This window comes from Xenopus tropicalis, chromosome 9 (genome assembly GCF_000004195.4).
Source record: "Xenopus tropicalis strain Nigerian chromosome 9, UCB_Xtro_10.0, whole genome shotgun sequence".
In the NCBI taxonomy this organism is placed as follows: domain Eukaryota; kingdom Metazoa; phylum Chordata; class Amphibia; order Anura; family Pipidae; genus Xenopus; species Xenopus tropicalis.
The window spans coordinates 45995714-46015698 of NC_030685.2; the positions used below are offsets into that span (position 1 = coordinate 45995714).

Sequence of the window (19985 nt, forward strand, 5' to 3'; positions counted from 1 at the left end):
CAAGTAGAGAATGTACCATTAACAACCACCCTCTGTACCCGATCCTGTAGCCAGTTTTCTATCCATGTGCAAACAACTTCACTAAGACCAATAGACCTTAGCTTAGAAAGCAGTCGTTTGTGGGGAACGGTATCAAATGCTTTGGCAAAATCCAAATAGATTATATCTACTGCATCCCCACTGTCCAGCTTCTTACTTACCTCATCATAAAAAGCAATTAAATTGGTCTGACATGACCTGTCCTTCATAAAGCCATGCTGATTACTGCTCATAATGGCATTCTCCACTACATAATTTTGAATGTGATCCCTTAACAAGCCTTCAAATAACTTGCCCACCACGGATGTCAAACTTACAGGCCTATAATTGCCAGGCTGAGATCTTACTCCCTTTTTAAATATGGGAATGACATTCGCCTTCTTCCAATCCCTAGGTACCATACCTGATGAAAGAGAGTCTGAGAATATCAGAAACGAGGGCCACTGCAATTCTGCCCCTAGCTCTCTCAGTACCCGAGGGTGTATTCCATCCAGGTGCCTTGTTTACATTTATCGTGTGTAACCCTTTAAGCACCATATCCTGTGCCAACCACTGTGTAGTTGTAGCTGAGGCAACAGTGCAGCTATTAGGTGGGACTTGGCCCACTGGCTCCTCTACTGTATACACAGAAGAAAAGAACTGGTTAAGCACATCTGCATTTTCTGTATCCGCTGTAACCATATTGTTATTATAGCTCAATGGGGCCACACCCTCAACCTGCATCTTTTTACTATTAATATACTTAAAAAACTTTTTGGGGTTAGTCTTGGCCTCGGCCGCGATGCGCTCCTCATTTTCTATCTTTGCCTTCCGGATTGCTGTTTTACAACACTTGTTATAGTGTTTATAATCATTAAACGCATCTACTGTCCCCTCTGACTTATATTTCTTAAAAGCTTTCCTTTTTTTCCCTATTAACTTCTTTACCTCAGAGTTAAGCCACATAGGTTGATTCTTAACACTTCTACTTTTTCTTATTAATGGAATGAATTGAGAACAGTAATGATTTAATATCATTTTAAATGACAACCATTTCTGCTCTGTGTTTTTATCAGAAAACATAATGCCCCAATCAATGCCCTGAAGCGCTGCCCTTAAGGAGCTAAAATTTGCCTTCCTAAAATTCATTGTCTTTGTTGCCCCCGTGTAAATTTGTTTCCTGCACCAAACATCAAATGAAATAACATTATGATCACTATTGCCCAGGGGTTCAACCACTTGCACATTTGCTATACGTTCTGGCCCATTAGAGATCACTAGATCTAGTATAGCATGGTTCCTGGTTGGCTCCTCAACAACTTGTGACATAAAGTTGTCATGCAGCAAGTTTATAAACTTGTTCCCATTTACTGTCCTGGCAGTACTATTGCCCCAGTCAATATCAGGGTAATTAAAATCCCCCATTATTATCACTTGCCCCAAACTAGCAGCCTTTTCTATTTGCAACAGGAGCTGGGCCTCCTCCTCTTCGCTTACATTAGGGGGTCTATAGCATACCCCTACAATTAGTTTGGTAGATTCTTTACTATCTGTGAGAAGCTCAACCCATAAGGATTCAGCTCCCTCTGTTAACCCCATCATTTCCTCAATATTTTCTTTTAATTCCTGCTTAATGAACAGACACACTCCTCCTCCTTTTCTATTGCCCCTGTCCCTCCGAAACAATGTATACCCCCCAATATTAACAGCCCAGTCATGAGACTCATTCAACCAAGTTTCAACTAGTTGTTGAAGTTCTTGCTCGCACTTGCACATATATGGGAGTTTCTGAATTTCATCTTCTGTATAGTTGGCATTTTTAGGAGTCTGATAAAATAGCTTTAGCGCTCCAGGATTTTATACAGTGGAATTCCATCATAGTTAGATTTCGTAGTTTTTTTTTATAGTTAGGGTTTGGGGATTGTAGAAAATGTGATATTTGCATATATGTAAACCTTTGAGTTTGCAGCAAATTATAGTTTTCCATAAAATTTTAATGAAAATTTAGACTTAGTGAAGTTGCTAAGTAGAGAACCCTTTATAGTGTGTAATCCTGCCGCAGTTCAGTTCAGCAAAATATTTGGGATGAGCTGTTTCAATGCTATTAGTGGCAAGGGAATTGGTGAGGGAAAGGGTCCCAATAGTAGATTTTTGTATATTGCATCCCATATTTTTATAGAAAGTTTTGTGGTGGGCAATAAGTTTGCTGCAGTTGGCCTGTTATGTTTGGGTAACCAGAAAAATTGAGAGAGATTTTTGTCCATTTCTAAGTCTACCCACCTCTTAGACCCCTGTGGGGCATGCATTCATACAATTGTTTCCAGAATTGTAGTATATTTTCAAATTGGTAATACCTAAACCTCTAAGTGATCTAGGGCAGTGCTGTCCAAGTGGGCCGGATGCCCCCTCTGTGTGGCCCCCCCACTTGTGATTGCTTACCTTTTGTGTAAGCTTTATATGGTATCAGCATATTAACTGGCCCCCTGCATAGTTCACACCTCAGATTTATGCAGTACCGTATATACTCGAGTATAAGCCGAGTTTTTCAGCACTAAAAATGTGCTCAAAAAGTAACCCTCGGCTTATACTCGAGCATAACTCTCCCCTACCTACCTCCACTTGTGTCCGTCCTGCACATAATGCACTCGAACGAGGCGATGGAGGCGAGTCCGTGCGCGCAAGGTTAAGGAACGCTTCTGTATCATGTATCTGGCACAGGTGCTTGGCCGCCGTGTATAGTGACGAGTCGCTGTGCTGATCTGCCAGCCATATAATCTGCAGCAAGTTCTTTACCTGTGGGAGCGGGAGCATTCTTCAAACAGAGCCGTAAGCCGGTACATATCTGCCACCTCGTACGTCGCGCAGCGTGTCGCACACGGACACCGTGCACTCCGTTCACTCTCCTGCCGACTCTTGATCTGACGATGTAATGCATACGCACTCACCTCCGTGTGAGCGCGTTCATCTTCAGATCAAGAAGAATGCTCCCGCTTCCTGGTCCGGACAGTGCAGGTAAAGAACTGCCTGCAGATTATATGGCTGGCAGATCAGCACAGCGACTCGTCACTATACACGGCAGCCAAGCACCTGTGCCAAAACTGCCTGTGCCAGATACTGTACATGCTTCAGAAGAGTTCCTTAACCTGCATGCACAGACTCACCTCCATCCACGGGGGCCGCATTGTGGGATATGTAGTTCTATGGAGGCGATTGGTGCACGGGTGGGCTTGTCATGAGTGGCAGTCTCTGGCCACTAACAAGGAGGGGAGTTCTTAAGGTAGTGGGGGGCAAGGGGAAGCAGGATGGGACCAGCAAGGGGCAAGTCATTGGTGAGTAGGAGTGGAAGCGTGCTTAGCCATAAAGCAGGGCTGCTGTACTGCAATCACAAGACTGATTTTCAAAATGTAAGAAAATTATTTTTGTAGTATTGTGGTGGGACTTGTACACTGGGGTCCAAGTACTTGATAATTAGTATGGCAGCTTCCTTAGCGTTCCCAAACTTGCTTTTGTCTGCTGCTGTAGCATTTTTCTTTCCCTAAAGTTATCTATGTATTTATCTGTTATTTATTTGATTATTGAAACTTAGCAGTAGCGGTTGCATTTCCCACCCTAGGCTTATACTCGAGTCAATAAGTTTTTCCAGTTTTCTTAGGTAAAATTGGGTACCTCGGCTTATATTCGGATCGGCTTATACTCGAGTATATACGGTAAATCCCTGTACTGTTTAAACATTTAATCCCCTGTACTGTTCTCACCTTTTAATCCCTGCATTGTTTACCCCTTGCATTGTTCACACTTCAGGCTCAGACTGTAAACTTCAACATTGTTCACACCTCAGACTATAGGACCAGTGACAGCATTGTATGTACTGCCTGCACTATGCTGTCTGTGTGTGCCATACTCTGCACTATGCTGCTTATGTGCCATTCTCTACCTGCCCTATCCTGCCTATGGGAGGAGAACCTGGCAGAGGTTTGTTCTGGAAGTTTGTAAGCATTTGGAAATAGTCCCTAAGGTGTGCAATTATATGCTGGGGGTTGCTGTGCTATCCACAGTATTTATTGTGTTTCTAAATATTTTTGCTTGGGCTACTTGAGTTTTATTGATTGCACCTTTTATTTCCTTTTTTAATATTTTTATTTTTTCAAATTTTCAGTGTATACAGAAGCATTGTTTGTTACAAGTATAGTTGCATCAATAATTATATAATGAAAAATCACAGTATCTATCATGTATTTCCCATTTTTACACAAACTTATAGTTTCTGACGGGGCATCGCCCCTTTATCTTATTTTCCACAGTTCCCGCGATGATATTACTTTTGATAAACATTAAAGACTGTATTAAGATTCCTTATCGTTTACAGTTTGATTCTGCACAAATAACAACAATAACTATATACCTTTTATTTCCTTTTTTATTTTTCTAACTTAGATTTTTTATTGGTGTTTTGTACACAGTATGACAGGCATTCAAAAAGGTCAGTAGTAGCAATGTTACTGTACAATCGGATGATTCAGCTAAATTGACCATATCTCAAGGTACAGGAAGGACTGTTTATCAACATTTATCATTGATCAAGTGAACTAGATTATCTTGAGTTAGTAGTAATGTTTAGAGATAACAGTTGCAATTGCCAGTCATAATAAAGGAAAAAAAGGGGAAAGGAAGAATTTGGGTCCCTTGGGGGGGAGAAAGAGAAAGCTGGTCATAGTTGTGGGTCAGATAAAGGGTTAATCCTGTGTGGGATATAACCTGTTCTGTGTCCTTGTGCTAGTTATATAGTGGTCCCATTTAGACCAGACCTTCTCCCATTGTTTGCCATGGTCATGGATGTTGGCCGTCATATATTCCATTTCCCTCATATCGCTCACCCTCGAGAGAACATCTCCAAGCTTGGGGGGTAGGGGGTTCTTCCACCTTTTAGTAATCGCATGTCTAGTAGCTGTTAAGATGAAGTTTGTTAACCTTTGTTCTGCAGCTGTATTTAGGATTGGCCTACCCACTAGGGCAGTATAGATATCTAGTTGGGTGTTTTTAAACATAATGCGGGATAGCAGACCATCTATTTCCTTCCATTATGCTAATATCGTGGGGCAATGCCACATGATATGTTGGAGTGTCCTCCGTTCACCGTTTCTCCAGCATAGTGGGGAGGTGCCTGGGAATATGCGGCTGAGCTTTTCAGGTGTATCGTACCAGAAGAGCATGGTTTTATATATATTTTCCTTTTGCCTGACACGTCACCATTTTCCTTGCATTTTCCCAGATGTCCACCTATTCATCTTGAGGGAGAGTCGTGGAGGTGATCTCTTCCCACTTTAGCATATAAGAATGTTTAGGGAAGGGCTCCTCAGGTAAATTAGTCAGGAATCTATACAGGATGGAAATCAAGGCTCTCCGAGGTAGTCCTGTTATACAGAGTCTTTCAAAAGGGGTAAGAGACAGTGGATGTGGGTCTTTTGGAAGGTTAGTCTGAATAAAATGGTTGATTTGCATGTATTCAAAAAATCGCGAGGAGGGCACCTGATGTTTGTTTTGGATTTCAGCGAAGGACCGCTGTTTTATCGTTAATGGATCTAGGAATTTGTAGATCCTAGATAGCCCCATTGTGCCCCAGCAGCTTTTAAATCTCTCGGACATCCCTGGGGTAAAAGAGGGATTGGCCAGGAGGGGTTTCATTAATGAGATCTGGTTTTCTAGGCGATACTTATCTTTAAATTTTTTCCATAAGGTAAGGGTAAAGTGCATTGGGTGGAGAAGGTCTGAGGTGGCCTTTCCTTTATCATCCCATAGTAGTGAGTTTTGGTGAGTTGGGAAAATCCAGAGGGATTCGATACAAGCCCATTTGCTAGAGGGGGCGAAGTTGGTCCAGCCCAGTATCTGACGTAGATGAGTGGCTTCATAGTAGGCTTGTAAGTGAGGGACTGCCAGACCCCCTTGGGGTTTGCTAGCCATCATTACAGTTCTTGCTATTCTATGTCTACGTTTGCCCCATATAAATTTAAAGATAGGTGCTTGCAGGTCTTTGAGGATCGATCTGGGGACTCTAACAGTGAGGGTCTCAAACAAACATAGAAGCTTAGGGAGTTTTGCCATTTTAATTACCGTGATATGTCCTAGCCAGGAAATCGTGTGAGCACTCCATTTGTGTAGAAGTAATTTGATTTCTTGTATAAGTGGAGGGAAATTGAACTGGTATAGCTGGTTGTAAGTTTTGGTTAGTTGGATGCCTAGGTATTTGAGGGAATGGGTTTTCCTTTATAGTGGAATTTTGTGTTTAGGGCTTCCTTAGTTTGGCTAGGGAGATTAAGCGGCAGGGCTTCTGTTTTACCGATGATTAGTTTGTATCCTGAATACTTACTATATTGTGTTAGTAGGGCATGTAAGTTGGGTAAGGAGATTGTGGGGTTTGTCAGTGTTAGAAGGATATCATCAGCAAATAAAGAAATGACAAATTCCTGATCTTGCATCTTGGGACCAGTTATGTCCCTATGTTTCTGAATGGCCGAGGCTAATGGTTCAATGCTAAGTGCATAGAGAAGAAGGTACAAGGGGCATCCTTGTCTTGTGCCATTGCGGATGGGAATCTGGCCCTGAGATGCTTCAGGGAGCTTGAGAGTGGCCGTGGGGTTAGAATATAGATGCTGAATTGCTCTGAAAAAGGGGCCAGACCTCTTATTCCTTTAAGCACATCTACATGGGGGTCTAGGACCATATTAAAATCTCCAGCAACCATACATCACCCTTGTTTGTGTTGTAATAGGTTAGAAAGTGTGTGCGATGGAAGTGTGTTAGAAAGTGTGTGCGATGGTAGTGTGTACATGGAAGCCCCAGTGCCATTACCTCACCCACCCGTGCAGTGCAGCTACAAGGGCACTGCCACAAATTTTTCAACATGGAAGCCCCAGTGCCATTACCTCACCCACCCGTGCAGCGCAGCTACAAGGGCACTGCCACAAATTTTTCAATTTTCCAATGCCGGGGGATGTTGGGTAGGGGGTTCCTCACGGTGAGGGCATGAAAAATTTGTGGCAGTGCCCTTGTAGCTGCGCTGCACGGGTGGGTGAGGTAATGGTCTGTTTTTCTGTAGGATGAGGCTATTAAAAGCAAGATTAAGTGGTCTAATTTGGAGAGAAAATTATCCTTTCAAACGAAAATCCAAGCACGCTTCCCATTCGACGCTGAGGAAGGGAAAACCTGGTACACACCTCCTAAGCTGGATCCTCCCATGCCACAGACAGTAGAGAAGACAACTATTCCCTTAGAGGACTGTTTAGGCATAAGAGAACCTATGCATAAAAGGTGGAAACCGCTTTAAGATAATCCTACTTAGCTGTTGTTGCAGCCAACAATAGCCAGCCACTGCTTCATCCTTAATTTGGCAGCGGACTTTTCAACTGAGACTAAGCTTGCTTCTGTCAACTTCTGATGGAAAAGAAAGCGATGATAAAGTGAGATGCCTCATAGAAAAAAAATCCAGGCAAACTTCATTTTGTCCCTTCAGGACCTCCATACAAGATGTGTCAGGATACAAAATATTGCAGAGGTTACAAGGATATGTCTCTCGCCTCCACTAAATCAAAATCTGCTAGAGACGGGCTGGACTGGCTTTGGTCTTTCCATAAAACAGGTTACCAGTGGGGGGAAGATTGAGTGGGGAAAAAAAATCACACCAGACAGATGGGTGCTTCAAACCTTAAGAAAAGGTTATACAATATAATTTGTTTATTTCCATGCAGATTCATAACAACATTAATGACAACTCTCAAAGCACAAAGGAAAGCAATTATTTTGGCTATTCAGGAATTCAAAGACCAGCAGATACTGGTTCCAGTTCCTCAAAAAGAGGGGGACTTGGGAGTATACTCTCCAATCTTTTTGGTTCCCAAGCCTAATGGGAGATTCAGAATGGTTAGAAATTGAAAATGAAGTCAGTCAGGATCACAATCTCTTCCCTTCTTCCTAGGGTATTATTAATAACTTCGGATCTTCAAAACGTCTATTTGCGTGTCCTTATAAGGAGACCTCATCAAAGTTTTTTTTCAAAATAATGATCGTGGTTGCAACTTTTTTTAGGGCCCAAGGTCCATCGTACCTTTAGACGATTGTCTAATAAAAGCAGGTTCTTTAAGTTTTTACAGTTCATCCTCTGGACTCTTCAGGGTCTTGGTTGGATGATAAATTGTGTAGGCCGGAGAGAGGACTTTTCCCAAAGAAGTTTTTGGTTATGGTGATAGACACGCAACAAGATTGTATTTATTTACCGGAGGAGAAAATGGAGAGAATAGCAGCCAAGGTTCAAGCTCTTTAGAAAAGAAGACAGTACACAGCAAGACACATATTGGAGATGTTAGGCCTTTTTTTCAGCACCAGTAGATGCAGTACCATGGGCAAAAGCTCACATTAAAGATCTTCAGTCTTTCCTGATCAAGAATTGGAATGTAAATCGGATGTAAAATTGCCCACAGAAGTAAAAAACTGCTCTCACCTAGTGGCTGTACAAAGGGAGCAAGGAAAAAAGGGTGCATGCCTTGCTTTATTTAAAGGAGAAGGAGAGGCACTTTGGCATTTTACTGCCGCCAGATTAGCCACAGTAGTGCAAACTAGAACGCTATATTAATTCTGCAGAAAACTTTATCATACCTGAGAAGCTCCCTCTGTTTAACATAGCAGCTGCCATTTTAGCTTGGTCTCAGTAATTTCTGTGCTGCAGCTCTAGCTGCTGGTAGCTCAGATTACACAGAGGTGGGAGGGCGAGCAAATTCACATCTTCTTATGAGACGGAGAGAAGAAAGAGGAGCAAACTCAGCAGACTTGTGCCTGTGCCCTGAAGGATTTTTCTGAGAAAATGAAGTCTGACACTGAAGAACATGTATACACAAAAGAAGAAAATAAATCCTGTGTTTCTTTTGATAGAGAACTCAGCGCAGCCTTTCTGTGAGGTGTATTTACATAGACCTTTCTGATAAAGCTTACTTAGTTTTACCTTTCTTTCTCCTTTAACCTCAGCCCAAGGCAATTACCACAGATGCCATTTAGGAGACCAGTCATTTCAAGGGATCTGGAGCAGTGGTCTAAGATCTCTTCATGCAAGTTATTTGGAGATGAAAGCTCTATTGGCCTTCAAAAGATATTTGGTAAGTCAAGATGTGCTCATCCACGCAGACAACATGACAGTGGCCTGTTAACTAAATCATCAAGGGTATACAAAAAGTGCAGACCTACTCAAAACAATAGCATTCATGGAATGAGCAGAGAAAAATGTATTGTTCTTTTCACCAAGGCACACAAGTGGCTCTTCAAATGTGAATGCATATTTTCTAATCAGGAAGACACTCTTACCAGGGCAATGGTCCCAAAATCAATGTTGAGGCTATCCAAGCATAGACCTAATGGTATCAAGATAAAATTATAAACTTGCAAAATTATTTTCTCTGTCTGCAGGCCAAGGGGAGTAAGTGGTGAATGCTTTGGCTCAACCTTGGCACTTCGATCTGCAGTTTTCCACCACTCCCAATCATCAGTAGGGTAATTCAGAAGATATTTTAGAGCAAATAAGTAATAATCCTGATTGCACCAACATGACCCAGGAGAAATTGTCAATCAGTGCCCCTTAGACGCTGCCTATCAGGAGGGATCTGCTAATGCAAGGATCAGTCGGTCATCTAGATCTGTTGTCTCTTCAGTTGACAGAGTGGAGACTGAGGAGGATGTTTTGAGAAAACAGGGTGTATCCTCTCCTTTTATTGATTTGTTTTTCGTAAGTGGTGTCAAAAGAAAAATGATGATTCCTTGTTAATGTTATACTAGAGTTGTTTCATGAATGATTCATATAAAACCCAGTATCAGTTACCATTTAAGGTGCAACTTGCCGCAATTGGCGTTTACAGCAATATGGCTTTAGCCGAACATCCTCTGGAGAAGAGGTTTTATTGTTGCATCTTTTAAGTTAAAATAGTCTTCCTTGTTATCTGTTCCTCAAGACGAGTTGGGGAACTACAAGCTCTGTCATGTAAGAGACTTTCTGCAGGTCTTGTCCAATGGTGTCATTCTAAGGTGGATTGAACATTTAAAACCTTAAGTGAGCTTAGTTTTACATAGTTACTCCGAGCTCTTATTTTCAACCTTTTTTGGGGTTCAAAGAATGAGAAGGAGGTTCTACTTGATCTTCTGGGTATTAAGGGATGTTAAGTTTACTATTTAGAGAGGGTAATGAAGTTCAGAGTAATTACCTTTTTGTGTCTTTGGTTCAAGAAAGAGCTTAGGGTTAGAGCAGCCTCTAAATCTTCTATTTTAAGATGGATAAAACAGGCTCATGGAATGGCCTACAAAGCAGCAAAGAAACCTATTCTGAATGGAAGTAAAACTCATTTGGCAATGTCGGCTTCTGGGCTGAAAGGACCGGTGTCCCAGTGGACCCAATTTGCAGAACAGCTGTGTGGTCAAGCTTTAAAACCTTTACAAACAATTTGGATAGCCATGCACCTGGGGAAGTGGCTTTCTCAAAAGCTGTTTTGTTTGCAGCCATATTTGACCCACCCTAAATGTATTGCTACTTAAATCCTAAAGTGCTGCCTGAAGGGGTGTGAGGTAAATAATACATTTTGCCTTACCGAAAATTAATTTTCCCTCATCCCCCGAATGCAGCACATATTCCCTTTCATTAATAATTTTTTTTTTTATTAGAATTTATACTAGTATTGTAGTTATTTCTATAAAATTACTGAACTAGTATGGGGAGGAGGGTGGCTTCCCTGTGACTGCCAAAGCACTATAAAATACTTTTTCATTGCAAATCACAGGAATCACTGTGGATAAAACACTTAAATTGTATATTTATGCAACATTTCATAACAGGGCCTTTTCACTTGTTTGTACAACTTTTATGGAAATGTGGCTGGAATGACCAGGGATTTTCAAGTGCTTTGTTAACCGTTTCTTAGTTTGAATAAACTTGAAATTTTACCGGACTGGAATGTTTACTTATTTAGAACCTAAACTGTAAAAAAAACAAAAAAAAAACAAATGCGTATTTGACATTATTTTCACTGGGTCACGTACAGGAAGCACATTGTCACCTATCCGAAACACTACACTATATGGAACTGCAGAAATACCCCACAGAGTACTTTACAAAACAACTCAATGTATTAATCAAAACATTTCCAGCTAATATCTAAGAAAGGTTAGAGGCACTAATACCTAGAGATCCTAAAGCAGCCTGCTCCTACATGCTTCCCAAGATTCACAACGAGGGAAACCCTTGCAGCATGTGATCACTGCATGCAAAAAAATGCAAGTTATCCTGACCCATAACTACATTTCCTTTAAGAATAAGATTTACGCATAACAGATGGGGACGGTGATGGGATTGGGATTTGCTCCACAATATGCAAATCTTTTTTTGGCCAAACTTAAAGAGGACTACATTTCATCCTGTAGTGTTAAACCAATGGTATGTACCTACATTTGTTAGCTACTAAGAGGATATTCTTATGATCTGGACTGCTGGTGAAGAGGATCTGCTGAAATTCAACTTGGAATTCACTAAATTCCACCCAACCATAAAACTGAAAGTTTGCCATTCTCGCAGACACAGATCAATTTCCTGGACACTACTATTCACGTTAGAAAAAACTTCATCCAAACTTTTATATATTGCAAACCAACTGACCCGACCCTTCTGCTTTAGAAAGGATAACTTCCACTCTAAACACACAAAAAAATCCATCGTATATAGTCAGGCCATAAGGTACAAATTTATCTGTTCTGAAGATGCGAACAGATACTAGAGCCTCGCCAATCTCCAGCAAACCTTTATTACACAGAGATACAGGATACAGACCTTTCTTGGATTCTCCCCCCCCCCCCCCGGGATTCTGCTTGCTTTTTTAATTTATCAATATAAATTAAAAAAGCAAGCAGAATCACGGGGGGGGGGGAATGCAAGAAAGGTCAAAAGGACAATCCTTTAACTCTAGTGGTTACTTACAACTGTCCCCTGGGTGTTTTATAGAAAATCTTGTTTTGGAGTTCCCTGAAAACCCCAGCCAAGAGTGGTACGTCCCCCTGTGGACACAAGCGATGCTGAACACACACATACAACACAGACTTATTAAATGTGGTCTACTTGATTAAGTGCCTGAAATGTTTCACTATAGGACTGTATGTTGAGGAAACAGGGCACATACTTTACAGAATGAGAGGGCACAGATTCGCTGTTAAAAACAAGGAGACAGAATGTCCAGTGGGGTCACATTTTACTGTCACTATAGGGAACTTTAAATCACAGAGCGACAGAAAAGTGGGTGGAATATAAATGTATGTAAAAATGTGACACTCTCCGCAGTGGCTTAAACAGGAGTAAAAGTTTCAATTATAATTATGAGTTATAACCACCAGGCTGCATGTATCCCTCCAATCCCATGTGAACCACAAAAGCTTCAAAGGGCTTGCCAGGATCAAGTGACCACAGCGCTTGTCCCTACTAAATATTCAAACTATATATTTGGCACATATAAATTGTAACATTATGCCTCATAAAGAGACATACAGTGGTGTGAAAAACTATTTGCCCCCTTCCTGATTTCTTATTCTTTTGCATGTTTATCACACTTAAATGTTTCTGCTCATCAAAAACCATTAACTATTAGTCAAAGATAACATAATTGAACACAAAATGCAGTTTTTAAATGAAGGTTTACGTTATTAAGGGAGAAAAAAAACTCCAAATCTACATGGCCCTGTGTGAAAAAGTGATTGCCCCCCTTGTTAAAAAATAACTTAACTGTGGTTTATCACACCTGAGTTCAATTTCTGTAGTCACCCCCAGGCCTGATTACTGCCACACCTGTTTCAATCAAGAAATCACTTAAATAGGAGCTACCCGACACAGAGAAGTAGACCAAAAGCACCTCAAAAGCTAGACATCATGCCAAGATCCAAAGAAATTCAGGAACACATGAGAACAAAAGTAATTGAGATCTATCAGTCTGGTAAAGGTTATAAAGCCATTTCTAAAGCTTTGGGACTCCAGCGAACCACAGTGAGAGCCATTAACCACAAATGGCAAAAACATGGAACAGTGGTGAACCTTCCCAGGAGTGGCCGGCCGACCAAAATTACCCCAAGAGCGCAGAGACAACTCATCCGAGAGGCCACAAAAGACCCCAGGACAACATCTAAAGAACTGCAGGCCTCACTTGCCTCAATTAAGGTCAGTGTTCATGACTCCACCATAAGAAAGAGACTGGCAAAAACGGCCTGCATGGCAGATTTCCAAAGCGCAAACCACTTTTAAGCAAAAAGAACATTATGGCTCGTCTCAATTTTGCTAAAAAACATCTCAATGATTGCCAAGACTTTTGGGAAAATACCTTGTGGACCGACGAGACAAAAGTTGATCTTTTTGGAAGGTGCGTGTCACTTTTACGCCAGATGTAACGGAACACAGCATTTCAGAAAAAGAACATCATACCAACAGTAAAATATGGTGGTGGTAGTGTGATGGTCTGGGGTTGTTTTGCTGCTTCAGGACCTGGAAGGCTTGCTGTGATAGATGGAACCATGAATTCTACTGTCTACCAAAAAATCCTGAAGGAGAATGTCCGGCCATCTGTTTGTCAAACCACACCAGCAAATCCACCTCTGAATGGCTGAAGAAAAACAAAATGAAGACTTTGGAGTGGCCTAGTCAAAGTCCTGACCTGAATCCTATTGAGATGTTGTGGCATGACCTTAAAAAGGCGGTTCATGCTAGAAAACCCTCAAATAAAGCTGAATTACAGCAATTCTGCAAAGATGAGTGGGCCAAAATTCCTCCAGAGCGCTGTAAAAGACTCGTTGCAAGTTATCGCAAACGCTTGATTGCAGTTATTGCTGCTAAGGGTGGCCCAACCAGTTATTAGGTTCAGGGGGCAATTACTTTTTCACACAGGGCCATGTAGGTTTGGATTTTTTTTCTCCCTAAATAATAAAAACCCTCATTTAAAAACTGCATTTTGTGTTTACTTGTGTTATCTTTGACTAATAGTTAAATGTGTTTAATGATCAGAAACATTTTGTGTGACAAACATGCAAAAGAATAAGAAATCAGGAAGGGGGCAAATAGTTTTTCACACCACTGTATCTTTTGTATCAAAAGTTTGCATTTTTACATATAGCAGTTAGCCAATAAACATAACCACAATAAGTGTTTTTTCTTTTTCTGAACTATCACAGTACAAAAATATACATGTCTGCAAACTCTCCAAAAAAAATCTAAATACTTTAATGGAAAATTAAATAGTTTAAATTGTGCTTAGGACAACTCCTGTTGACTTCTACATAAACTCGCAAAGCTGTTAGATGCCAAAGATTCGAGTCCATTTTTTTTTTCAAATTTTTTTCTGCCAAAACATTTTTGTTTTGTAAATCCTAATTTTTTGAGTTTTAGTGCAAAAAATGTCCAATTGTGGGGGAAAAAGCTGGAATAGATAAAGAATGCTTTGTGTTTATTACCATGTGTAAGCTGTAAATTAGAATATTTTCCCTTCATTGCATCTATTATTTGTTTTACAGGTTTGCAAGTTTTTTCTTGAAGCTATAGAAAACAACAAGTATGGGTGGTTTTGGGTTTGTCCTGGTGGAGGAGACATGTGCATGTATCGGCATGCCCTGCCTCCTGGATTTGTACTTAAAAAGGACAAAAAAAAAGAAGAAAAGGATGAGGAAATTTCTTTGGAAGATTTAATAGAAAGAGAGGTTTGTGATCTTTTTATTCAAATGTAAATGTAATTTGTCATTTTAATATTATGGTATATTTTAGATCCATGCCACCTTTTAGGGTAGTTTTACTATGCCCCTTACAAATATGTAAGCAGTTCCCAGTTTCAACATTTGATAAATTGTATTTTTTCTATTTGCAATTAGATATAAGAATTAAATGACATGCAAATCATCCCAATTTTTTTTTTTTACATTGTACATTATTTTTATTTACAAAAATCTGGGCGCTAGTACAAATAAAACATAAATGACGAACATCTGCATTCCAGTATTTAAAGAACTGCAAAAATTGTAGGTTGATTGCTCAATGTTTTGGTTTCAAATAGATCCAACACCACCTTCTTGAGTGGAAAAACAGAACCTTTGTCTTTATCTGCAGATGAAGTTTTTTTTTTTTCTAGTACAAAAAAAAACTAAAAAAAGGTTAAATCCTTGTTCTTGTATATAAACTGATAAATTGTAACAACAACAAACATTTGTAAAGGGCTTTTCTCCCGTGGGACCCAAAGCGCAAATTGTATAATTAAATATTAATTCAGATTGGGGCATAGTATTACTATGGTTATGAGTGTACTTTACTTTTAATATTTCAAACATTAAAATAATTGTAATAAATCCAGGCAAATTAAATGTATTTTTGTTTTCTTGCTAGCGTGCTGGACTTGGGCTCAATGTTACTAGAATTACCTTAGAATCCTTTCTTGAATGGAAGAAAAGAAAAAGGCAAGATAGAATTGTAAAACTGGAAGAAGAAATGGAAAAAAGAAAAGCAGATTTCAAGGCTGGAAAATCTTTGGGGGTAATTTTTATGAAATATTTTATCTTAAAAAGGATCAGAAGTTATTTCTATTATTACTACTACTATTACTATTATTCATAGAGATGCAATAGGTAAAAATAACTGCTGCTTCCACTGTTGTTTGTTGCAACCACAAACCAGCAAAATTATCTCTGCATGTCCTTTAAAAGCTATGTCACATGTGGCCTTTTTAAAAATTACAAAGTGTGGAAAACGCTCATGCACACACATTTCAGATAACAGGTTACATACCTGTATCAAATTTTATATTTGAGAATTTAGTCTTTGTACCCAAAAGCATGTGGGAGATTTAAGTTTTGTTATTCGTTTCTATACGAAATAGAAATGCTATATTTGAATATTTGGAAATAAGTTGGTTAAAGGTCAATATATGAAATACATAATGTTTTCTGTGTTTTGACATGAGTGGGATTTCTAAGTTTGAAAAATACAAATAAGTGGTAATGAGTAAATTTTTTTGCCATGCATGGATTTGCTCCAAAATTCTGCCTTTCGCCATCTGTAAATTTACTACAAAACCACTGCAAATAGCCCCTGTGAAAATTTCCTCCACAAAAAAGCAAGAAAAACACCACGAAAAAACACCATTTGACTTAAAAGGGGACCTGTCATCTAGACATTAAAAAAACGAAAGGAAAGGTCCTTTTCAAATTAACCATCAAACCCAAATTCCTTTTTTTATTAACACGTCTATACCTATTATAAAGGCATTTTAAAATCCCAGCCCAGATCGTATATTGCCTTAGGCACAGAGGTAGGGCAGACAAAAACTTTAAATTTCCATTTAGCAATTTGTCATTCCAAGACTAAAGAAAACAGGATTTAAATTATTTATTGTAAGTGAAGTTTATTTTGCTCAACTAACATGATAGAAATAATTTTGGAATCATTTCCTTGGGTGACAGGTCCCATTTAATGCATTTGGCTTGATAAAAAAAACACCCATTAACTTTACTGCATTTAAAATAAGAAGAAAAATGCCCATTTAATGTATTTTGCGATTTTTGTTGTATAAAACTTATTAAAGCTCATTGTCTGATTTTGTGTCTTTGTACAGATTTTGTGGGTCAACAGTGACCTCATTGCATTTTAAAGTTGGTGGCCCACTAATACATTGGCCCCAGCTGCATAGTGCTGCAAGGTGCGAATACACATTGAGGTCCGCTCTTATGGCAAGGTCACCAAACAAGCGGATCTTCTCCCAATATGCCCACCTAAGGTGGGTGATATCGGACTATTGCGACTGTTTAGCCCTTGGGCTAAACAATCGCATTACAAAGGCAGGCTTAGGCACCATCTGAGGACCGCATCAATGAGCAGATGCAGACCCCGATTCAATGGGAAAATCAAACCTACCTAATTGACACCTGGCCAATTTTTGTGCAGATATTGATTGGGGAGGCCCGTCGGGGGCCACCATGCACAGGCAGATAAGCTGCCAAAGTGGTCTAAAAGACTCAAATTAGCAGCTTAAATCTGCTTGCGTATGCCACTTTTAGTTGAGTGCTCACTTTAGTTGAGCACACATAGTCAAGTAATTTAACATAGAAAGAACATAACCAGTGACAAAAATGGGAAATTTTGAAGAACACTTTATTTGTTTTAATCCATTGATTTATTTTCACATAACCCTCTTTTGCTATTTAAACCTCTCCTGTTTCTGTTTTGTGACTATTTCTTTACAGATAAGTGGTCGTGAAGTATTTGAGTTTCGACCTGAGCTTATCAATGATGATGATGAAGAAGCAGATGATACAGATTATATATTTGACAAAGAAGACAGTGATGTAAGTACAGACTTTAGGGCAAGGTCATATGGTGGATTGTCAGCCTGCGGATAAGCGTAGAAACAGATTAGAATCTGCCTCATGTGACCTTGCCCTTAATAATTATTGTTATAATTGTTATTGTTATTACACAAATTAATATCATTATTGTTATTATCACATATTTATAAAGGTGGGCATTGCTAGTTAACTTTGTAAACTGCTATTCCAGTCTGTCTAGTTTATTTTTTGTTTTTTTGTCACTGGGTATCAGGGACTCAGTTTGAGTTTCTGGGGCATATTTATCAAAGAGTGAAAGTAGAGCTCTGCTACTATTCATTTTTCATATGATAAATGCAGAGGTATATTTACCCACTTGTTAACCCAGGGAGACTTGCTTGCGTCATATCTCTATTAAATAGAATATGGGTGTATTTAATATATACATTGTGACTTGTGTATTTAAGGATGTTGTGTAATTTACATACTAGATACATTCAGGTTACAACAGATGCAAGCTTCAAACACATCCTTTCTGGCACACGGTTGCTAAGTCTCCTCCCCTTTGACCAAAGGTAGTTGGAAATTCAATCCCTTTTGTCTCCAACTGCGTTTTCCCAACTTCCATTGTCCAACCTGCCTCAGGAATATATGGCCAACTCCCTAAAAATTAACTTAATGGTCATTGACCAATCAGAACTTGCTGCACCAACTATGACCAATCTCTAGGTTTATAGCATGGGTTAAGTTTTAGTGTGTTCCTGGAGTGAGGACGCAGATGCCTTTCTCAATGGAAGGATGAGTATAAGGGAAGCAGTGGGATTCTATTTTATAATTACCTTTCTAAATATAAGTGAAGGAGTATCCGTAATGTTTATAAGGGTCGGCGACTCCCGCCAGAATAGGGTCAGGGATGAAGTAAAAGTTTTTTGTTGAGTCTGAGCTCTCAGAAGGAGCCAACGCTACACCTTAGAACTACTTTCAGATAACCTATTGTTTCTCCTACTACTATGTAACTGGAGGCGTCCAAAGCTGAACTTGAATTTTTTACTTTTGAGTGCTATTCCAATATCTACCACTTTTAGCAATACAGGTATCTGGTATCTGCTTACTTGCTACCTTCCCATTGTTCTGCTGATTGGCTGCTGGGGGAAAAGGGTGGGGGAGGAGATATCACTCCAACTTGCAGCAGAGCAGTAAAGTGTAACTGAACTTCATCAGTGTCCAAAGTTGCATGGCTGTAGTACCTTGGAAATACGGTTAGTGCCATGTGAAATTTCAAAATTAAATATCAAAAAATCTCTGCTTCAGAATATGTGGGTGCTTTATACTGTATTTGACAATAGATTAAGCCATTAATGTCATCACTGATGCGGGGGCTTGCCATATTGTGTGTGTATTTTGCTTTATATAGAAGACTGGCAGGAGAGGAAGTCTGCACTGGTCTCATGCTAATTAAACTAATAATTTTCTCGTGTTTTTTTATTTTCCTTCTACATAGAGTGAAACTGCTGATGATATTAAAGATATTGATCTAAGCCGGTTTGTTCTTAAAGATGTTGATGAAACTGGTATTACGGTGGCAAGTTGTGAGCGATTTAGCTCATATGTCATTTCAACAGAAAAAGATGGTAAGTTTTTGATCAATAACTAATTTTTGTAACAATCTATTCTGTAAAATATAAGGTGATTCAACTTAAGTATGTATTTTTAGCTAGTGTTTCAGCTAAAATTTATTTGCATTTTTAATTATTGTTGGGAGAGACAATGTAACTCTTACATTAATGTTGGTGCAAGGATTGTGTTGTAGATCAGTTCAGGTTGGTTGCTAAGTTATTTAAAGTGGACCTGTCACCCAGGCATAAAAAGCTGTATAATAAAAGCCCCTTTTAAATTAAACATGAAACCCAAAATCATTTTTTTATTACCACATCCATACACATTATAAAGGCATTTAAAACCCCAGCTGTCAGTCATACATTGCCTGCCCCGCCTCTATGCCTTAGGCATAGAGGTGGGGCAGACAGTTACTTTCACTTTCAATTCAGAACATCTTAGATGTTGCTGCACTCCTCACATTGCCCCCTCCTCCTCACCATGTAATTTTGTAACCAATGTATAGGCATGAGCATCAGGTCCCCCCATAGTGGCACAGAAACAAGATTTTGGCAGGATGCAATCCCTGCTTTGATAACAGTGTCCACAAAATGGCACCTGCCTGCTTGCTGCAATTGGGAATTCCAAGGCTGAAGAAAATAAGATTCAAATAATGTATATAGTGTCTGTAAAGTCTATTTTGCTTTACAAACACAATAGAAAACAATTTAGAATTATTTCTTAAGGTGACAGTCCCCTTTAAGGGATATTGCAGTAGTAAAAGTGTGCAACAGTGATCATAAATTAGCCCTAGGATGCTTTATGACTGATTGGTAACAAAAATAGTGTAATGTAAAATAAGTTATAAAGCCTTTGTAACCTGCACAAATTAAGTGCAAAATTACAGACCTATTCTTCAGGTCACTGATAAATTTAAGAGATCACTCATTGCCAGAACGTTGGGATGCTTGCTTATCATTTATTAATCTACCTCCAATAACAGAAAATGTAACTTT

General features: G+C 39.4%; 1 protein-coding gene across 1 annotated transcript in view; it reads left to right on the forward strand.

Moving 5' to 3' along the window:
• The window catches only part of zc3h15 (zinc finger CCCH-type containing 15), a 68275-nt gene that overhangs the window by 39754 nt on the left and 8536 nt on the right, over window positions 1-19985 (forward strand). The window contains exons 6-9 of the mRNA NM_001016105.2: window positions 14581-14763; window positions 15440-15586; window positions 17293-17394; window positions 18875-19004. Coding sequence (NP_001016105.1) covers window positions 14581-14763; window positions 15440-15586; window positions 17293-17394; window positions 18875-19004 — 562 coding nt within the window. The remainder of the gene's footprint in view (window positions 1-14580; window positions 14764-15439; window positions 15587-17292; window positions 17395-18874; window positions 19005-19985) is intronic.